Below are 20,440 nucleotides of genomic sequence, written 5' to 3'. Positions count from 1 at the left end.
TTGCTGTAAAGTGCCTGGCATTGCCTGGGGGTACATGAAAGCGCACACGTCCCTCCCCAGGGAGACTCTGTTTTCTTGTGGGGCCTACGCGTTGAGCCAACAGTACATGTCACATGGGTCCGGTCTCTTCCTTTTGGGGGGTAGTGACCAGCAGTGATCAGACAGCGTAGGGATGTTCCATGGTCAGTGGTCAGCCGGCACGAGAGGCCAGAGTGAAATGCCAAGCGCTGGTATGGCCTCATCCCGGACCACGTGTTAAAGGAGACGTGGACGGAATGGTTTTGCTGTGGAATGATAGCATCATAGCAGAACATGGAAGGGCTCCCCACGTTCATCTCCTAACTCCTGTTGCATCTCCCATAGGAGCTGATGAGGAGTTTCAACAGAGACCGGCGGATTTTCTGCGCCCTTCTCTCCACCCACAGCCGCACCACGGGGGTGAGCCTGGTGGAAGCGGACGCGGTGGTGTTCTATGACAATGACCTCAATCCCGTCATGGACGCCAAGGCACAGGAGTGGTGTGACAGGATCGGGAGGCGCAGGGACGTGCACATATACAGGTGAGGCGGGGTGGGGCGGCACGGTGGCCCTCACATCAGCCTCCTCCCACACTCTGCTTGCTCTTCCTTCAGGCAGACTTAGGTGCTGCTGTTCATCTCCTCTGTTCCAGCAGCATTTGCATTTGCATGAGGTGCAGTCTAGTGACTGGGCTGTGTTGCTGAGACACGCTGACTGCCCTTCCCACATGTACTGGTTCTATTTCTTCTAGTGCACCTGAGCCAAAAAAGGTGTTTTAGGTTGTTTCCAGTATTATCACATATAAATTTCTAATATTATTTACTATTATCAATTTGTAGATTGACTGTTGAAATAATTTCAAACTTGTAAGTGGCCAAACATATGCAGCGAGGAACATGGCGAAGGCTCTAGCGTGTGTCCTCAAGCTTGGGGGGAGCGTTTACTGTGCCGAGTGTGGCCTGCGCTCCGTGTGAGAGACGCTGTCTCCTCATCCCGTGCCCTATGTGTGCTGAGCATGTGATGTGCCCCCTCTCAGCTACTCCTGCCACCCCTGGGAGGCATCCCTGCAGGAGGGTGCCCCTGGGAGCTGGCCTGGGACTGGAACCCCAGTCTACCTGTGTAACCCCTCAGTTTTCATCAAGACATAGTAATCCGTACACTGTATGTATTTATGTATTTATTTATTTTTGCTTTTTAAAAATTTTTTTAGGGCCGCACCCACAACATATGGAAGTTTTCAGGCTAGGGGTTGAATTGGAGCTGCAGCTGCCAGCCTGCACCACAGCCACAGCAATGCTGGATCCCAGGCCCACTTAGCAAGGTCAGGGATCCAACCTGCATCCTTATAGATGCTAGTTGGATTTGTTTCCACTCGGCCACAATGGGAACTCCCTGTACACTGTATTTAAATAGCTTTATTGCCTTTCTTTTGCTTGTAAGTGAATACTTAAAATATTCTTGTTCATTGAAAAAAAAAAAAGAAGGGAAGCATATAGAAAAAACTTAAGTATCCTGGCCGGATGACAGTTAAAACTGTTTTGGTGCCTGTTTTTCCAGACACTTCCCTGATTTTTAATTTGTTTGTGCCAGCAGTCTTATTTTGTAATCCTGTTTTCTTATAACAATATACTATGAATGTATTTCCATGCTAGTAAATATGAATTTGGCGCCTTGTTTATATTGAATGACTGTTTCATCATATAATCCCTTATCATTGGCCATTTAGCAGTTAAGTAGCTAGAAATGGGGAAAATATTTTATTCTCAGCAGCCATCCGTAAGCACCTAGGAATGCTCTTAGCAGTCAAGATGCAGAGTGTGTAAGAACTGTAGGAGTTCTCTGACGGCCTACAGCTTAACCACAGGGTGTTATCACTGCTCTGGTATAGGTTCCATCCCTGGCTCCATAACTTTAACATGCTGTGGGTACAGCCAAAAAAAAAAAAAAAATAAGTGGAGTGTGACGCTGTGAAAGGGCAGGAGATGAGAGATGTCTCAAGCAGGATGCTGTGCTGTGTTCTTGGACAGCAAGACCTGGCTCAGAAAACTGTTAGGTTCCCTTGAGACGATAACACAGTTTAACGTAGCTGTGTAACGAGAGCCCTAGTTATGGGTGTGGGAGTGGTTGGCGCAAAGCAGGAGCCAGGTATGGCTTGGCCCTGAGCTGCACCACCTGGACACAGGCTGGTTTGGGGACGTCTTGCAGAACACTGTCAGTGGGGAGCCAACTGCCGTTGTGCGGTGATGCCACAGGCAAGTGCGGGCCAGTCTGTCCACACTGAAGGCTGGAGGAGACCTGGAGGCCCAAGGGGGGCCACAGGCAGCAGACCTGGGTGGCGTGGGTGCCGGCAGGAGAGGGGACAGTGACTGTGGAGGCCTCTGGCCAGCACACAAAGGAAGGACTCAGTATAGAGCGTGGCCGATAAGCTACTGTCTTGCCAGTGGCCTGGGTGCCTCGGCTCTCATGCTGTCCTTGTGCTTCCAAGTGACTTAGTTGCGTGTGTGCATGTGTCTGTGTTGTGTTTGTAGGCTTGTGAGTGGAAATTCCATTGAAGAGAAATTGTTGAAAAATGGAACCAAAGATTTGATCCGAGAAGTGGCTGCTCAGGGAAACGACTACTCCATGGCGTTCCTCACTCAGGTAGGTCCCTGTGTCACGTCTGACGCCTCGGGAGGGAGGGTTATTGCCAGTGACCCATCCTGTGTGTTTAGCGGCGTGGATGGGGTGCCACCAACAGCTTCCCTGATTCAGAGGTCTCGAGTTTAAGGATACTCATTTCTGTTTCCAGCGGACAATCCAGGAGCTGTTTGAGGTTTACTCACCCATGGATGATGCTGGCTTCCCAGTAAAAGCCGAGGAGTTTGTTGTCCTTTCTCAGGAACCTTCTGTCACAGAAACCATTGCACCCAAAATTGCAAGACCCTTCATAGAGGTAAGGGCTCCTGCCCGTCTACCCACCCACGTGGGAGCCCTCTGACCCAGGCGGGGGGACAGTAGCAGAAAGAACATCAGCCGCCTCACCAAACCTCCTTGTGCTGGTTCCCTGTTGAAGTGATGGTGCTTCAGGTTTATAAGATTACACGAAGTCCCAGCCTTTCGCATTTATGTCTTGGGCTCTGGCAATTTCAAGATCGCTCATTTGGCTCTCTCTCGTGCTGCTGCTTTCGGGTGGTGCTGCTGTGCAGGCATGTCACAGACCCACCTGTCAGGGCCACTTTGCTTCCCTCCCCAAGGCCCCACTCACATCCTGCCTCTTGGAGGGGGTTTGACTGCAGGAAGCCTCCTCTTCCAGTTTTGGAAATTAACTGTACACTTACTGGGAAGTAGTAATGCATGTGGTAAAACCTGTAAGAACTTATAATGAAAGGAAGTCTCCTACCCTAGGCCCTCACTTCCCTGTTCAGACATCCATTGCCTGCCATTTCCCACACTTTCTCCCAGGAGTTGTCTCTGTGTGTCACTTGCTCTGTGTACGTCTTCCAGCTCTTTCTGTGTCAGGAGGGCCAGATAGATCTATCCTCTTGTTTTGAAAACAGGTGATAGATACATTAGGTTGTTTTAAAAAAAGAAACCTCAATGTGAGAAAAAGTATGTATATGTATGACTGGGTCATTTTGTTGTACAGCAGAAATTGACAGAACATTGTAAATCAACTATATTAAAAAACAACAACAACAGCCCTCCAACAGCATAGAATGATAGGAGAGAAGTAGTGCATATCTCTTCCAGATGTAACCCTTCAACCACTGTTAAAAAGCTTACATGGATCCTGGAAGAAAATGTGGGAGTTCCTATCATGGCGCAGTCGTTAACGAATCCGACTAGGAACCATGAGTTTGCGGGTTCGATCCCTGCCCTTGCTCAGTGGGTTGACGATCCGGCATTGCCGTGAGCTGTGGTGTAGGCTGCAGACGCGGCTCGGGTCCCGAGTTGCTGTGGCTCTGGTGTAGGCCGGCGGCTACAGCACCAGTTCGACCCCTAGCCTGGGAACCTCCATATGCCGCAGGAGCAGCCCAAGAAATAGCAAAAAGACAGGAAAAAAAAAAAAAAAGAAAGAAAATGTGAAGTGTGTGAAGATGTGTGTTTGAGGAACATGGGTGCATTACAACCTGGCTGTCTTTTCTTAGTGTCTTGGAGACGTGGGTACAGCATGGTATTTCAGCACAGAGTCTTTGAAACATCTCAGTTGAACATCTTATTGTGTGTCAGGCGCTGTTCTAGGCAGTAGGACTGTAATGTTGAGAAAAAGATAGAAATCTTACTCTCCACAAGGTTTAGTTCTAGGAAAGGGGGGGATGACAAAGCAGCAAGCAAGTGAAACATGTTTCCTCCTTGTGGAGGTGGCATGATGTGCATGTCCAGGAGCAGTGTTGTGGGCAGTGGACAGCTCCTCCGAGTTTAGACAGCAGGATCACGTGTGGCATGGGGACAGGGTAATGGGGCCTTGCCCGGGCACAGGGTGTTTAGGACAGCTGTCTGGCTCCTTGCCAACACTGGACCAGGGGCCAGTCAAGAGGTGCCGGCATGGGGGGCTGTGTTATAGCATCTCCGGTTGAGTTTGCAGTTTGCTGGTGAACTCGTGTGTTCACGGGCAGCGTGGGGACTTCTTTACGAGCTGCTTATTCACGTCCTCTTCCTGTTTGTTTTGAACTGTGTTGTCTCTTTCTTAGTGGCTTGTTGGTGTTCTGGGTGCATGGCCTTCGAGGGGTGCGTGTAACACTCTGAGGTCTATCTTCAGTGAGCAGAGACTCTTGGTCCTTGTGCCGCTCAGTGGACCGTCCATGTCACGTGGCTGGTGCTTTTGTGCTTTGCTGAGAGAGGTTCTCCTTTATTTTCTTCTAGATGTTTCAGTATTTTATTCTTCATACTCAGATGTATATAACCTGTATATCATGTGAGGTGGAATATTAAACTTTGCAGATCTTTCCCAGTTGCGCTGAGGAGAGGTTTCATCCTCTAGGCTGCATAGTCACCCCGGATGTGTGCCTGCGTCGGCCAGCCCTGAGCAGGTGGGGGCTCTGGGCTTGAATTTGTCTTTCTTGAGCTATTGCACCTGTCCATCATCATCCACAGCACTTTTCCTGGTGGCTTGGTTTCTGTTTTCACCACAGACCATGGCTTGTGTCTTCTGCACCATGAAGAATTGTTGTGGTCGCTTAGGACCTGTGGTGGGATGGTGGATGTCAGGTGTGGATTGAACCAGATGCCCTTTGCTGCTTGGTTCTGTGTCTGGAAGCCTTGCACGCGTGTCAGTGTGTGTGCTGTGGCTCTTCCCAGGGCTGCTCATTTTTCCCTGTCCCCTCAAGGTTATAGTTGTAGGTGGACAAGGGGTCCCAGGACATATCACCATCAGAGGGAGACACGATGTACAGTGTAGACGTGTAGTCTGCGAAGTGCGGCTCCTTTCAGAACCCCTGCATTAACATTTCCAAAGTGTATCAAAGTAACCTACTCCAAGCATGCATTTCCCACAGGCCCTCAAGAGTATTGAGTATCTGGAGGAAGATGCACAGAAACCCTTCGAGGAGGCAGTGCCTGAGGTCTCAGATTCGGACAGTTCCAGGTGGAATGAGGAGCCTTCACAGCTGGAGGAGTTGGCTGACTTCATGGGCCAGGTTCAGGCTTTTCTCTTCTGGGTTTTCAACCTTTTTTGGCGGGGGGGCCTCACTCATGGCATGTGGAAGTTCCTGGGCCAGGGATTGAACCCACGCCACAGTTGCCACCTGCAGCATAACTGCAGCAATGAGCCACCGAGCCACAAGAGAACTGATTTCCTACTTAAATTTTTTTCTTTATACCTAAATATTTTAAACGTATGACCCTTCTATGAACATATGTTTTTTCATTTTGACCAAGAACAACCTATGTTTTGATATAAGTATTGGTGGGCAGTTGTATATGGAACTAAACCCTTATAAACCTTCTACTAACCTTATTCAAAAACTACATTTTTGAAACAGCTTACACCAATTGAAAAATATGCTTTGAATTACCTGGAATTATTTCATACTTCCATTGATCAAGAAAAGGAGAGAAATAGTGAGGTAAGAGAATGAACTTTTGACCCTCCTAATATCTGAGACTCTCAGATTTTTCATTGTTAAATTTGGTTTGAAGTGTGACTTGCCTAGAATTAAAGGAATAAAACCAAACTTTACTCGTATACAACCTCATTGGAAATGGAAAGTCTCAGAAAACCTGGGTGTGCAGTTGTCCTTGGTTTTAAGGCAGCTCAATGCTTGATTGGGAGGGGACAAAAAGAGGGGTTGGGAACGGGCGGACCAGGGGCTTCTTCATCTCAGTGCTGGGGTTGGGGCAGCAGTGGGAACAGCTGGTCTTCCTCCAGGGTGCCGTGCTGTCTGCAGTCCAGGAATGGGAGGCTCGAAATGCCCGGATGCTGCGTGAGCAGGAGGCCCGGGAGCTGCGGGAGCAGGAGCAGGAGCAGCTCCTCACCTACACCCGGGAGGACGCCTACAATGCGGTACATGCCCCTGTGCACACAGCTCCCAAACCCCTACCTTGTGCACACAGCGCCCGGTGCACACAGCCCCCACCCATTCACACAGCCCGGCTCCGGGGTCTAAAGGAGCCTTTATGGTAGAGAACACTTGGTTAGAGGTTTCGGCCACTTCCTGCTGGCTTTTCCCTGAACATACCACCAGTGGTGAGGAAACGCATTGCAAGTCTTACAAACACCGATAACTGAAATATCAGATAAATATAAATATATATAAATAAATATAATAAATATCAGATAACTGCTGGCTGGCAGCTTGAAGGTAGTACTGTGTGGACTTGAAAAGCTTCCCCTTTCTCGCAGGAATACGTGTGTGAAGGTGCCGAAGGGCAGACGGAAGTCATGCCGGTGAGTGTCCCGCGTCCCCATGTCCCACCTCTTTGCCTCCCCACTGTGTCGGGCGGCTGCTTCTATAATGGCACAGCTCATGGCTCTCCCTTCTCTACACAGCTCTGGACGCCGCCCACGCCCCCACAGGACGACAATGACATATATATCGACTCGGTCATGTGTCTCATGTATGAGACGACGCCCATCCCAGAGTCCAAGCTGCCACCTGTGTATGTGAGGAAGGAGCGCCGGCGACATAAGACAGACCCCTCAGGTGGGCTCCGCACCTCCCAGCTCCTGCAGGGCCTGGGTAACCCCCTCTGGCCCTTCCCGCTCCCTCCCCTTCACCGGTCCTGGCTTGCTGAAGACAGCCTCTCTGTGCAGCCGCGGGCAGGAAGAAGAAGCAGCGCCACGGGGAGGCCGTCGTGCCCCCGAGGTCGCTGTTTGACCGCGCCACCCCGGGCATGTTGAAGATCCGGCGAGAGGGCAAGGAGCAGAAGAAGAACATTCTTTTGAAGCAGCAGACACAGTTCGCCAAGCCTCTGCCAACTTTTGCCAAACCGACAGCCGAGTCCGGGCCCGACAACCCCGAGTGGCTCATCAGCGAGGACTGGGCACTGCTGCAGGTGAGTCTCAGACTTGAGCTTTGTCGGGAGGCAACCCCCCCCCCGCCCACCCACTCCCAACAAGCGGGAAAACCGCTGGAACACAGCGTATTGACCTGCTGCACCTGAACCCGGTCCTCAGGCGGTGAAGCAGCTCCTTGAGCTGCCTCTGAATCTCACCATCGTGTCCCCGGCTCACACGCCCAACTGGGACCTCGTCAGTGACGTGGTCAACTCCTGCAGCCGCATCTACCGCTCCTCCAAGCAGTGCCGAAACCGCTACGAGAACGTGCTCATCCCCAGAGAAGAGGGGAAGGTGAGGCCACCCTGTTTCTCGGGGCAGCAGCTGCGGGAAGGTGGAGAGCGTGGCACTGGGCTGGGTCTCCACGTTGCGGGCAGCAGTCCTGGTGCTGAGGCCTTCCTTGGGGGCCGTTCGTGCTGCTGCACCATTGGGAAGTTCTGTGTGCTGTTGGTGGCCCAGCCCCTACCCCAGGTCGAGTGAATAGAGGAGTACTCGCTTTGTGCCATCAGCTCCTCCGCTGTGCTTCAAGGCCCTTTCCCTGGGCCTCTTGGCCACTACAGTGGTTTGAAGGGCACAGGACCCTGGTCCCCACAGAAGTCATTGCGAATGTCTGACAGAACAGCCAAGTGCTTGTGCCTTTCATTGGAAAGCCAGATGTAGTGGAGGCCCGGCCCCGAGAGTCAGTGCCGATGACAGGGTCTCTAGAAAGGGTCTCTCTTGAACCCAGTTTGTCCCTCCATTTCTCCATCGGGTCTCTTCATGCAGCTCCCTGCCTGCTTGCCATTCATTCCTTGCCTGTCCTCAGGAGGACGTCCACGGCCTCCATACAGAAGCCTTCACATACGGAGTCAGGCCAGCACTCACGCGTGGCCTGTGCCCCTTGGGGTGACGACCCTCACTTCAGTGATAGACGACCTGTCAGAGAGAGTTGCAAGCACACCTACATGTGTGTGCAGGGTCAGGAAGGTCCAGGGCTTTGGTGAACCTTATTCTTATGTGTCTGATTAGTGAAAATTGCTCCCTTTTTTTTTTTTTTTTCCTATAACCAGGCTTTAACAAATTGCAGTTTTCATTTTTCTAAAAACATCTGTCACAAAATAAGTGGAGTTCCCTCTGTGGCCCAGTGGGTTCAGGGCCCGGCATTGTTGCTGCTATAGCACAGGTTCCATCCCTGGCCTGGTAGCTTCCACATGCCATGAGTGAGGCCCCAAAAAAGAGGTGTGTTTGTTTATTTGTTTGAAAAAAAACTACAAAAAGGGCAGTCTTTCCTCAGGACACCGTTTTGTGATTCAGGATTTCCTGAAATTCTTTGTTAGGTCTGTTATGTTTTGGAAGTGTTTCTTACAGTGGCAATAACCTTGATATGGGATGTGGAACATAATAAAGCTAAAATATTATCGTCTGCCACAGCTCAAGTGTGAAGGTAGCCTAAAGAAAATAGCAAAACACGTTTGTAGGGTTCAAAGGTCAGGTTATGAATAAATTGGAAAACCTCGTTAAGTGCCTGTGCAGAGCATGGCATGGGATTCTGAGTGAACCAGTATTTCAGTGACCAGCAGCCATTTAATGTCCAGGATGTCCTTGGGCCTCTTGTGCCCGTGGGTAGAGGACTTGATCTCTGCATTAGGGGGCCACTCCTGAGCTGTCCTGAGGCTCCATCCCATTCATACCCATCGAAGCCTGTGTGGGGGTGGCGGCCAGAGGGGTGTGTCGACAGGAGACACGCGAGGTCCCATGGCCCCTCCCAGCCTGTTGCTGCCCCTTTTATCGAGTGGAGAGTTCACGCTTTGGCAAAACTGTAGCAGTGGTTCCTTTTCCTGGCATGTTGTCTTGTTCACCTCGACCTTGGCTGCTGTCTGGTGTGGGGTGTAACCTGCCTCTCTCTTCCTTGGGCAGTTTTATTCTGACACCGGAGCGCTTGCACCTGCAGCCCACATTCGGGAGGCTGCCACAGTCCCTGACAGGTCATTCACTTAGCGCAGGAGTGTGCAGCCTCCTCTACCCTTGCGGCTCTGGCTCCATCTGTCCATCTAGGCATCCTGGCTCCTGTCTAAGCACACTGTGCCTGACTCCCCTCGAGCAGCTCAGGGACGGGTGGAGAGTCCTGGGCCAGAAAGGAGTCAGTGATATGGCCCTGACCCGGTCTCTGACCAGCACTCTAGCCTCACACATGCCATGTGGCAGGACTGGGATTTTCTCCAGGCTTGAGAAGTCGCTCTGCAGTTGTCTGGGAGCAAGGAGACACATGGTTTCACTGTAGGGTCTATGAAGAAGAGGTTACCAGAGTCCCAGGAGTAGCCTCTGACATCACTGGATGTCTGTCCCTTATCGTCTGCTGAGGCCGGGTCAGCAGTGAGGATGCACTGGCTCCAGGTTGCTTGCTGTGTGACCCGGCCACACGGCCTGACTGCTCTCCCCAGCTGAAGGCAGGGCGTTCTCCCTCAGGGCATCCCGAGGCTGGGAGAGGTGATGTGTGGGCAGGCCTCGCCCTGGTCAGGGAGTGGCTGCTGGTGTTGTCGCTGCTATGTCTGCTGAGTCTCAGCCAGAAGGGCAGGAGGAGGGACTTGGCGTTTAGACCCAGGGTGTCACACTAGGCCTCCAAATGAGGCACCCCACTCACTGGGTCGCTGTCTGACTGTGCGGCCATCAATTCTGTTTCAGAGCAAGAACAACCGCCCTCTGCGTACAGGCCAAATGTACGCCCAGGACGAGAATGCCACACACACCCAGCTGTACACGAGCCACTTTGACCTGATGAAGATGACGGCTGGGAAGAGGAGCCCCCCCATCAAGCCCCTGTATGCCCCCGAGTTCTCACCTCCACCCGTGTGCTGAGTTGGCAGGGACTTGGTTTCACTGGTGGTTGTTCTGGGTCCCTTGCCCAGCACATTTTCCTTTGTCCAGTAATTCTCCTCTCTTTTTCTTTGCTGCAGGCTTGGCATGAATCCCTTTCAGAAAAACCCCAAGCACGCCTCTGTGTTGGCAGAAAGGTATTTCTGTATTTGTGACAAAGTTTTTGCTGTTTGAAATGCTTTAATATTTTCTTAAACTCAATGAACGTGCAGATGGTGTGGCCAGGTGTCAGCTGCAGGTGGCATTGTGGTGGGACAGGCCCAGCACGTGTGTCCCTGTTCGTGTGATGAGGGGTGTCTCTTCCTGCTGTGTGGCGGAGGACATGCTGGCAGCCCAGCTGGGGGGTGCAGGAGGGAGGGCAGCTTCTCCTCTCTCCCTCACGCCCTCCTCTGCTCAGGCCTATGTCTTGGCTACGCCTTAAAAATGTATTCAGTTGGGAGGGGTGAGCTTGCTTAGAAATTCTGCCAGGGGGGAATAAGAGGTCGGTGGAGAAGTGCCTAGGTGTGAGGGAGCAGATGGAGTCAAACAGAGTGGTGGAATCTGAGTTGCTTGGAATGTGGGTATCTGCTTTGAAACCCCTGCAACCCTCTGTATGTTTGCCTTTTTATACTAAAATATGAGAGACAGTTATACATTCAGCTGGAACTCAAGTGCCCTTCTGGCTCAAGCCTTCCTTGTTGCCAAGTAGGTTTTGCTCATAGTGCCTGACTTGGACCAGCCTGCTGAGAGCCCCCGGCCACACTGAGGGCCAAGGCCTGCGCTCTCAGCCCCACCCTGCTCCTGGCCTCCAAGCCTCCTAGCGGGAGGCTTTCCCCAGACACGCACATGGCTCGCCCCCTCCCCCAGGCCCTCACTCACATGTCACATTCACCTTGTTGGAACTCGCACCCTGGCCCCTGGTTTCTTCATGGTACAGATCACCTTTGTGTGTTTACCTGACTTACTAGTGTCTGTATGAGCTCCGTGGACTTGGGAATTCTAGAGGCTAGAGACACAGAGGTCCCATGTGTACCTGCTGATGGGGTCCATGAGCTATTTCATTACCTGGTTTTCTTAACAAGTTGTGTGCCTGGCACCATGCTGGGCCTGGGGTTCAGCAGTGAGCAAGATGGGCCCAGTCCTGCCCTTCCTGCTTGTCACCTGCAAGACACAAACTAGAGCTCAGGCTGGCAGAGCTGAGGGCAGGCCAGTTGCAAGCTGGCAGGTGCAGCTGGGCTGGAGGAGATGGGGCAGTGTTCCTATTGAGTCCTTATTCCTGCCAAGGGGTTGCTGTGGTTGGGAGTGCCTGGTGCTGAGAGAGGGCGACTAGAAGGCCATTCCCAGGGTGCAGGAAAGGACGTCCCAGCATGGCATCACCAGGGTGGGGGACAGGTGAGCAGGGACCCACGGCAGTGGGGAGGTGACTGAGGACCTTGGCAGAAGAAGGTGTGGAGTGAGCTAGAGAGGGGCCACTAGGTGAGCATAGACCTGGAGAGGGTCTCAGTGGCTTAGTCTTGTTTTTGTGCATTTGGTTCAGGTGGGCCAGGTGGGTCCTGTTTAAATGCTGGTACACAGGATGAGGAGGAGGTAGGAGGGTAAGGGTAGAGGAGAGCCCTGGGGAGGCAGCAGAGATGGGGTGGGGCTCAGTCACTGCAGGCCAGCTGTGCTATGGGAGCCTCTCAAGGGGACAGGCCGGCTGCTTGGGGAGGAAGCAGGGAATGCTGGGCACATGGGCCGTCACCACGGGTGGTGGTTGGCTTTTCTTTCCAGTGGTGGAGGCCTAGAGCAGGCCGATGGGGAGTCCAGTGTGGCTCTGGCATTACCACTGAGTGTGGTGGAGCAATACGAGTGAGCAAAGGCCAGACTGTTACCGGGGCAGCAGGGCATACCAGGGGGCCAAGTGGACTGACTGAGGGAGGTCAGAGAATGGGAGAGCATGACGTGGAAAGGCCGCTGTCCAGAGGTGCAACCCAGCACCAGCCCCTGGGCTGTGTGGTGCAACACCCTCAAACACAGAGGAGGCCCACAAAGGCAAAGCCAGCCTCCCTGTGACAGGAGGTGGGGAAGCTAGGGAGAGCTGGGCTGATAGGGACCCTACCTCCCACATAGGACTTGCTGGTTGGGCTTTGATGATAGGGAGCCTGGCGCCATGGAAAGTGGGAGTGTTCTGGCTTCCTATCTAGCAGGCTGGGGTGGGACCTGGGGAACAGAGGGTGTGGGAGGCCCCTTGGAGGAGGGTTCATGCTCAGGTGGGGAGGGAGGCCCGGCTTTGAGCAGGTGTGCAGTTAGGTGGGCTTCAGGGAGAGGCCCTGCACCGAGTGGCTTTCTTGCCCATTTATGGCTTGGGGCACCTGCTATTCTGGGCCCCGTGGGGCCTGCTGCTGCAGAGGACCTGGCCAAGGCCTGCCTTTTGGAAGGCTCTCTGTTGGAAGGGAATGGGAGACGTGGCCTGGATAGACTGCAGCAGTCCTACTGTTTTCCAAGGCTGATCCACTCGGTGCCCAGGACTTTGGGGCTTGGTAGGAGTTGTACCCCAGCTTGGGAAATGAGGGCTTTGGGTTTTTAGAATGTTTGTCTACTTTAGAACTTGTGGTTTCTTACTAATTTTTCTTTTGTCTTCAGTGGAATCAACTACGACAAACCACTGCCTCCTATTCAGGTTGCGTCTCTCCGTGCTGAGCGAATTGCCAAGGAGAAAAAGGTGTGGTAGGCAGGAGGGCAGGGCTGGAGTGGCTGGCAGGGTGGCCAGACAGGCTGGCGTGCTGGCTCCTCACAGCTCCTTTCCTTCCTGACCCTATAGGCACTGGCCGACCAGCAGAAGGCACAGCAGCCGCCCGTGGCACAGCCTCCACCGCCCCCTCCTCAACCACAGCCCCCACCACCCCAGCAGCCGCCTCCGCCTTTGCCCCAGCCCCAGGCCACCAGCAGCCAGCAGCCCACAGGGCCACCAGCTGTCCAACCCCAGGCCCAGGCACAGCCCCCGGCGCAGCCTACACAGCCCCCACCCAAAGCGCCCCCTGCGATCACAACGGTGGGCAGTGCTGCAGTGCTGGTGAGAAGGCGCCCAGGGTGGTGGTATTGGTGCAGAGCAGTCTGTTCAAGTGCACCCGCACTGAGAGTCCCACAGACCTTTCTCCCTGGGCAAGCAGAGAAAGCTAGTCTTTCCCTGAAGGGGCCGTGGCCTCACCCTGCTCTGCCAGCTCTGCTCTCTATGGGGTTCACTCAGCAGGGACCTGGGAGTTGGAGGCCATTCTTGGTGGAGGGACCAGGAAATACGGGATTAGGATTTGGGGAAGCTAACTGTAAAGAGGTCACCCCCTCTCATCTGACTTGCAGAGCAGTTACTGTGAGTGTAGATTCCCCTCCCCTGCCTCGCCCCACTTGCCCTCAGCATGTGCCTGCCCTGAGAGGAAAGCCGTAAAACACATTAAAAAAATGTGTTGGAGTTCCCATCGCAGCTCAGTGGTATCGAACCTGACTAGTATCCATGGAGATGTGGGTTCGATCCCTGACCTCGCTCAGTGGGTTAAGGATCCTGTGTTGCCATGTGGTGTAGGTCGCAGAACATGGCTTGAATCTGGTGTGGCTGCGGCTGTGGCTGTGGTGTTGGCTGGCAGCTGTAGCGCCAATTTAAACCCTAGACTGGGAACTTCCATATGCTCTACGTGTGGCCCTAAAAAAAAAAAAAATCCAAAAAACAAAGGAAAGGTGCGTAATGATTTTACACACCCCATACTGTCACTACCATCCCTTGACGTGTTTCCTTTCTGCGTGTGCCAAGTGACATGTTAATATACTCTGCATGGGGAAGCAGCACCACCTCGCGTGGCCAGCTGGGCTCAGCGTGGTCTTGTTTTACGGAGTTGTTTCCTCCTTCTAGTCATGGGCACTTGGGTGGCTCTGTCCTTTATTGTTCAGAAAACTAAGCAACTGCTGGTTGTGAGGGCGGCTCCCTGCTCAGGGAGGACGGACATCGGTGGGTCAGCAGTGGCTTTCTGCAGAGCCGACCCCTGGGCTGAGGCCACATGATGTTAGAAAGAATGGAAAACAGCAAGCGTGAAGGCCCTGAGCTTGGCACGTGTGAGGTCAGAAGGACCAGCCTGGCTGGAGCCTGGTGACCGAGCGATGGGCCGTGTAACCATGATTAGGAGTTTGGACTTGATTCTTTTTTTTTTTTTTGTCTTTTTTTGCTATTTCTTGGGCTTCTCCCGTGGCATATGGAGGTTCCCAGGCTAGGGGTCGAATTGGAGCTGTAGCTGCCAGCCTACGCCAGAGCCACAGCAACTCTGGACCCGAGCCGTGTCTGCAACCTACACCACAGCTCACAGCAACACCAGATCGTTAACCCACTGAGCAAGGGCAGGGATCCAATCCGCAACCTCATGGTTCCTAGTCGGATTTGTTAACCACTGCGCCACGACGGGAACTCTGGACTTGATTCTGATGAAGTGGACCTTTGGAGGGTTTACACAGGGGAGAGCTGAGCTGAAAGGGTTTGTTTTTTCTCAGCAGGCAGGAGCCATCAAGACGTCAGTCACAGGGACAAGCATGCCCACAGGTAAGAAGTCAGAGATGCCCCAGTAAGAGTGAGTTCTGGCCTGTCCTCCTGCCTCACAGTCCTCTCTCTGCAGGCACAGTCAGCGGAAACGTGATCGTGAACACCATTGCGGGTGTCCCCGCTGCCACCTTCCAGTCCATCAACAAGCGCCTTGCTTCACCCGTGGCGCCTGGAGCCTTGACTGTGAGTTGTCCCTGCTCTTGGGTGCTTTTGCTGGCATGTATGACCTAGGCTGGGATGCCGTAGAAGTTGTGGTTTTTTTTTTAAAAAATTCTCTTGGTACAGGAAGTCCTGACCTAGTTGGAATTTCATAAAGTACTGAGAACATTCAGGTGTTCGGAGTGTAGTTCCTTCATCCCACCTTCTCAGGGAGCATGTGTTGAAATATCCACAGTGATTCCCGAAGGAGGAAGTCAGGGTGTAAGGTGCCCCACGTGCCATAGTGACAGGTTTGCCCATGTGAGTGAATGCGGGGCCATTGCATAGCGTTGCACAAGGGCGGGACACACCTTTGTACACATGCTGGAGTGTGGGTGCTAGTCGGGGCATGAAGGTGGTTAGTCAGTTTATGGGGTGTCTAGGCCCAGGCGTGGGAAGCAGGTAGGGGTAAGACTTGAGCAGAGGGAAAGATGGGGACATGCGTGACCCCTGAGCACCTAATGTGGAGGAAGCAGGGCACTTCCAAAGGATACTCCTGCTTGTCTGGTATTTCACCATCAAGAATAGAAATAAATAACTGAAGTTAAGGAGTTTAAATGTACATCTTGAGTTCCAGTTCAGCCACACACCTAAAGGCAGCACAAGCCCTGAATGAAAAGAGGCTGCAGTGCTTTGGCAGGCAGAGTGATGTCTCTCTTTGGTTTTGAAAAATGTCTTTCCCATGAGAGTGCGCTGTAGGAATCTAGAGAGTGTGGTGTTGACAAAAGGATAGACATGTAGGTCCATGCAGTAGGGTAGAGTCCAGAAGTAGACCCACATGTACCTAGTCCATTGATGCCAGAGGAGAAATTCTTGCTGTGGCACAGTGGGTTGATGATCAGCTTGTCTGTGTGGTGTTGCCAGTTCAGTTTTCCTCTGGTGCAGTGGGTTAAGGATCCGGTGTTTATGGCTCCTGCCAGTTGTGGTGTAGGTCACAGTTGTGGCTCGGATTTAATCCCTGGCCTCAGAGCTTCCAGGTACTGAGGGTGTGGCCGGAAAAGGAAAAAAGAAAAAAAAAAAAAGTGCCAGAGGAATGCAGTGGAGGAAAGATGGTCTTTTCTACAAATGGTGCTGGAGGAATTGGGAAGCCATATGTAAAACAACGAACTCTTACTTACACTGTATGTAAAAAGTCACTCAAAACAGATCACAGGAGTTCCCGTTGTGGCTCAGCAGTAACAAACCCGACTAGTATTCATGAGGATATGGATTTGATCCCTGGCCCCGCTGAGTGGGTTAAGGACCCAGCATGGCTGTGAGCTGTGGTGTAGGTCGTAGGCTGGCAGCTGCAGCTCTGATTCAACCTCTAGCCTGGAAACGTCCATAAGCCACAGGTGCAGCCCTTTAAAAAAAAAAACGGTGGGGGGTGGAATCATAGGCCCAAATGTAAAAACTAAAACTATAAAATTTCTAGAAGAAAACATAGACTATCTTTGCTAGCTTGGTTGAGGCAAAGATTTCTTAAGATACCAAAAGCCTATGGATTACGGGACAAAAAATAAATTTGGCTTCATCAAATCAAGAACTTATGCTCTTTGGAAAATGTTAATAAAAGCATGGAAAATATTTGTAGAACATATCTGGTAAAGGACTGGTCTTCAGATTATATGAAGATTTGTCAGTCCGTAATAAGAAAACAAACAGTTTTTAAAAATGGACAGATGTGAGCAGTTACTTCACCTCAGAAGATACCTGGGTAGCAAATACATGTGAAAAGATATTGAAGATTATTAGGGATGTAAGTTAAAACCACAAAAATCAAATACTACCCATCTATGAGAATGGCTTTAAAAACAAGGAAAAAAAACCTGGCACTATCAAATGCTGGTGAGATGCAGAACAACTGGAATTTTCATTACTGCTAGGAAAGTGCAGAATCTTAAGTCATTCTGGAAAACTGAGTTCAGTTATTTCTTATAAAAATTAAACATACACTTACATATGCTTGCTCTACAGCCTGTCAGTTCCACTCCTAGGTTTTCCCCCAAGTGAAATGAAGACATAAGTCTGCACAGAGAAACCTGAACATGAGCATGTTTAGTGGCTGTATTCTTTAATTACTAAATAAGGGAACAACCCAAATGTCCTTTAGCTGGTGAGTGTGAGGAAAACCTGGTACAGTCACACTGTCCAGTACTGCCTGGCAGCACAAAGCAGCAAACTGCCGCTGCATGAGGCAGCATGCATGGATCCCAGATGCAGTTTGCTGCAGATAGGAGCTTTGAAAATCTTCATATGTATGATTCCATTTAAACTTAATCTGGAAAAGGCAGAGCTTTAGGGACAAAAAACAGGTATGTTCTATATCTGATGACTATTCGGTCACATACGTTTGTGAAAATTCATGGAACTGTATTCAAGAAACAGGTGCATTGTGCTGTATGTAACTAATACCTCAGTAAATTGGGTTCAAAACTACTTTGGGCAGCAGATTATGTATGAAAACAGTTTCGCTAGTATGTGGTTTGGGATTATTCCATTTATTTGCTTTTTTATCGACGTTATAGTAACACACTTCAGCCTCAGCTGCTTCACTAAATAGCAGAAGCTATTAGTTAGGCTGTGGCATCAGGACCATTTCGTATGACAAAGACCTATTTCTGTGGTAATATGGTGATGTTTATATTTTTTTAATTTCAGATATTACCACATTCTTTTATTTAGTCTCTTATGTGGATGTCTCTTCACTAAGGCAAATATTTATGTGCTGACGTTCAAAAAAAAAGTTGTCAGGTCTTCAGTTCCCAACTCATAGTCACCAGCCCTGGTCACAGCCCCCATTGGAAAAACGTGCACTAAGGGGACCAGGACCAGGCCATGCACTGGCAGCCCAGCAGCACGGTGATCCCAATGCATCCTGCTCACCTGATTGCTGGTTGCCCGCTCTATGGTGATGTTTTAAAAAGATAAAGCAATTGGAGTTCCTGTTGTGGCTCAGAGGTAACAAATCCGACTAGTTTCCATGAGGAGGCAGCTTCAATCCCTGGCCTCGATCATTGGGTTAAGGATCCGGCGTTGCCGTGAGCTGTGGTATAGGTAGGTGGCAGACACAGCTTGAATCTAGCATTGCTATGGCTGTGGTGTAGGCCAGCAGCTGCAGCTCGATTCAACCCCTAGCCGGGGAACTTCCATATGCCTCAGTTGCAACCCTAAAAAAGCAAAAAACTGAAAAAAATTAAAAAAAAAAAAAAAAAAAAGGTTAAGCTTCCTCCCACTTCTCAGATGGTAAATTAAGGTCTTGGGGTGGGGGTGGGGGCTTCAAATGTCCCCATCAGCCTCCATAGGTATATCATACAAAAAAAAAGATAAAGTATTCATCTACCATTTTTGTGTGTGTTTTTTTTTGTTGTTGTTGTTTCTTTTTTTCTTTTTACAGCCACACCTGCAGCATGTGGAAGTTCCCAGGCCGGGGATCGAACCTGTGTCCTCACACAGTGTTGGGTCATTAACCTCCTGAGCCACAACAGGAACTTGATCACCATGTATTCTTTGAATAGCTCGTATAGACAAGACACTATGTGGGGCTAGAAGTATGAATCAAGCACATGGTGTGCTTTCATGGGGTCCCTACAGTCCTGTGGCTGGAACATAAAAGAGGTCCAGATAACAGGGAAGGTTTTCTGAGGAAGGCAGCATTGGGCTTCTGCGGGATGGGGAAATGTCTCCACAAAAATGGCACATTGTGTGAGCACAGGTTCATCAGTGGGCGAGTGAGTGGTGTGCATGGGGAGCAGCAAGTAGTTGTGTTTGGATGGGGCATTAGCAGAGAAGTGGCTGTTCCCATGGCCTCCAAGAGGCTCTTGAGCGTCTCCACGTGCGTGGTCTTTTGTGATGCCGAGGCTGGGTCATCATGGGGTTTGGATCTCAGGCTAAAGAATATGGGTTTCATTCACCAGACAATGGAGAGCCCTTGAAAGTCTTCAAGCAGAGGTGCATTTTAGGAAAATTCGTATGATGTTACGTGTGTGGGGTGGATTAGAGCAGAAAAGGTTAAAGAGAAGACTGTTTCATTAGTGCAGGAAAGGACTTCTGTTTCTCGTAATGAGGCAACTTACTTACTTACATCACTCTCCTAATGAAAAGAACTGAAATTACTGGATAAATTTTTTTGTTTTGTTTTGTTTTTGTTTTTGTTTTTTTAGGGCTATACCTGCGGCATATGGAGGTTCCCAGGCTAGGGGTCTAGTTAGAGCTACAGCTGCTGGCCTACACCACAGCCACAGCAACAAGGAACCCAAGCCACTTCTGCAACATACAACACACCTCACAGCAACAACAGATCTTTAACCCACTGAGCAAGGCCAGGGATCAAACCACTACCTCATGGTTCCTAGTTGGATTCGTTTCCACTGCGCCGTGACATGAACTCCTGGATAAAAATTTTAAAGCATCTTAAAAGCTCCAAGGAGCTGACGAAAGAGTAATTATTAGGCCAAAATCTAAGGGAAGAAGAAGCCCAGAGGGATAAACAGGGTGCCCTGAGGCTGTTTGCCTTGGCATGCATGTCACCTTGTTGAATAGGGAACTCCCAAGGCTTGGCTCGCCCAGGTGGAGACTCTAAAAAGAGGCATTGATACCTTGAGACAGGACCCAAATGACTAAGCTTTTAGGGCAGGGGGGTGAACCAGAAGTAAAATCGGTCTGCCCTCTACCCTCATGCTGAAAAGGAGTGGGGGCTCTCTGTCAATTTGCAGCTCAAGTTGATGTTGCCTCAAAAGGCCCCCAAACAGCCTCAAATCAAGTGACATAGACTGGGCGGTGTTTCTGGGTAAGTGGTCGAAGTCAAAGGAAGATTTTTCTGGAGGAATATGGCTTCATCCCAGACTTCTTAGAACATCCACAATGATTTTCAAGTATGTTGAGCAGTGTGTAATAGAAGATAACCAAGGACAGAAGGAAAGAAGTGAGTGAGAACAAGCAGAAACAACAAACAATAAGTAGACTCTTAGAGACTTGAGATCGCGGGATTATCAGGCATAGATTATAAAACAATTATATTTTCTGTTTTAAAAAAATAACAGAGAAGCTTGCAAATGTCTGTAAAAACCAAGAAACTAGGAGTTCCCGTCGTGGCGCAGTGGTTAACAAATCCAACTAGGAACCATGAGGTTGCGGGTTCGATCCCTGGCCTTGCTCAGTGGGTTAAGGATCTGGCGTTGACATGAGCTGTGGTGTAGATTACAGACGCAGCTTGGATCCTGTGTTGCTGTGGCTCTGGTGTAGGCCAGCGGGTACAGCACCGATTCGACCCCTAGCCTGGGAACCTCCATATGCCACGGGAGCAGCCCAAGAAATTGCAGAAAGCCAAAAAAAAAAAAAAAAAAAAGAAACTATACCGAAAAAGAATATACAGAAGTTTA

General features: G+C 50.7%; 1 protein-coding gene across 19 annotated transcripts in view; it reads left to right on the top strand.

The window, feature by feature from the left end:
• The window catches only part of EP400 (E1A binding protein p400), a 109,379-nt gene that overhangs the window by 73,858 nt on the left and 15,081 nt on the right, over positions 1–20,440 (top strand). For 13 of the 19 annotated variants that reach the window (XM_013982740.2, XM_005670517.3, XM_013982741.2 and 10 more), the window contains 16 exons: positions 364–560; positions 2,547–2,658; positions 2,807–2,950; positions 5,493–5,633; positions 5,979–6,062; positions 6,365–6,499; positions 6,839–6,883; positions 6,986–7,139; positions 7,250–7,491; positions 7,613–7,786; positions 10,154–10,290; positions 10,426–10,482; positions 12,947–13,025; positions 13,125–13,376; positions 14,834–14,882; positions 14,956–15,065. In XM_013982740.2, the coding sequence (XP_013838194.2) occupies positions 364–560; positions 2,547–2,658; positions 2,807–2,950; positions 5,493–5,633; positions 5,979–6,062; positions 6,365–6,499; positions 6,839–6,883; positions 6,986–7,139; positions 7,250–7,491; positions 7,613–7,786; positions 10,154–10,290; positions 10,426–10,482; positions 12,947–13,025; positions 13,125–13,376; positions 14,834–14,882; positions 14,956–15,065 (2,112 nt within the window). The remainder of the gene's footprint in view (positions 1–363; positions 561–2,546; positions 2,659–2,806; positions 2,951–5,492; positions 5,634–5,978; positions 6,063–6,364; positions 6,500–6,838; positions 6,884–6,985; positions 7,140–7,249; positions 7,492–7,612; positions 7,787–10,153; positions 10,291–10,425; positions 10,483–12,946; positions 13,026–13,124; positions 13,377–14,833; positions 14,883–14,955; positions 15,066–20,440) is intronic. The other 6 variants (XM_005670522.3, XM_005670521.3, XM_013982742.2 and 3 more) reach the window with 1 other exon arrangement.

This window comes from Sus scrofa, chromosome 14 (assembly GCF_000003025.6).
Source record: "Sus scrofa isolate TJ Tabasco breed Duroc chromosome 14, Sscrofa11.1, whole genome shotgun sequence".
Lineage (NCBI taxonomy): Eukaryota > Metazoa > Chordata > Mammalia > Artiodactyla > Suidae > Sus > Sus scrofa.
This window is presented reverse-complemented; position numbering and strand designations above follow the sequence as displayed.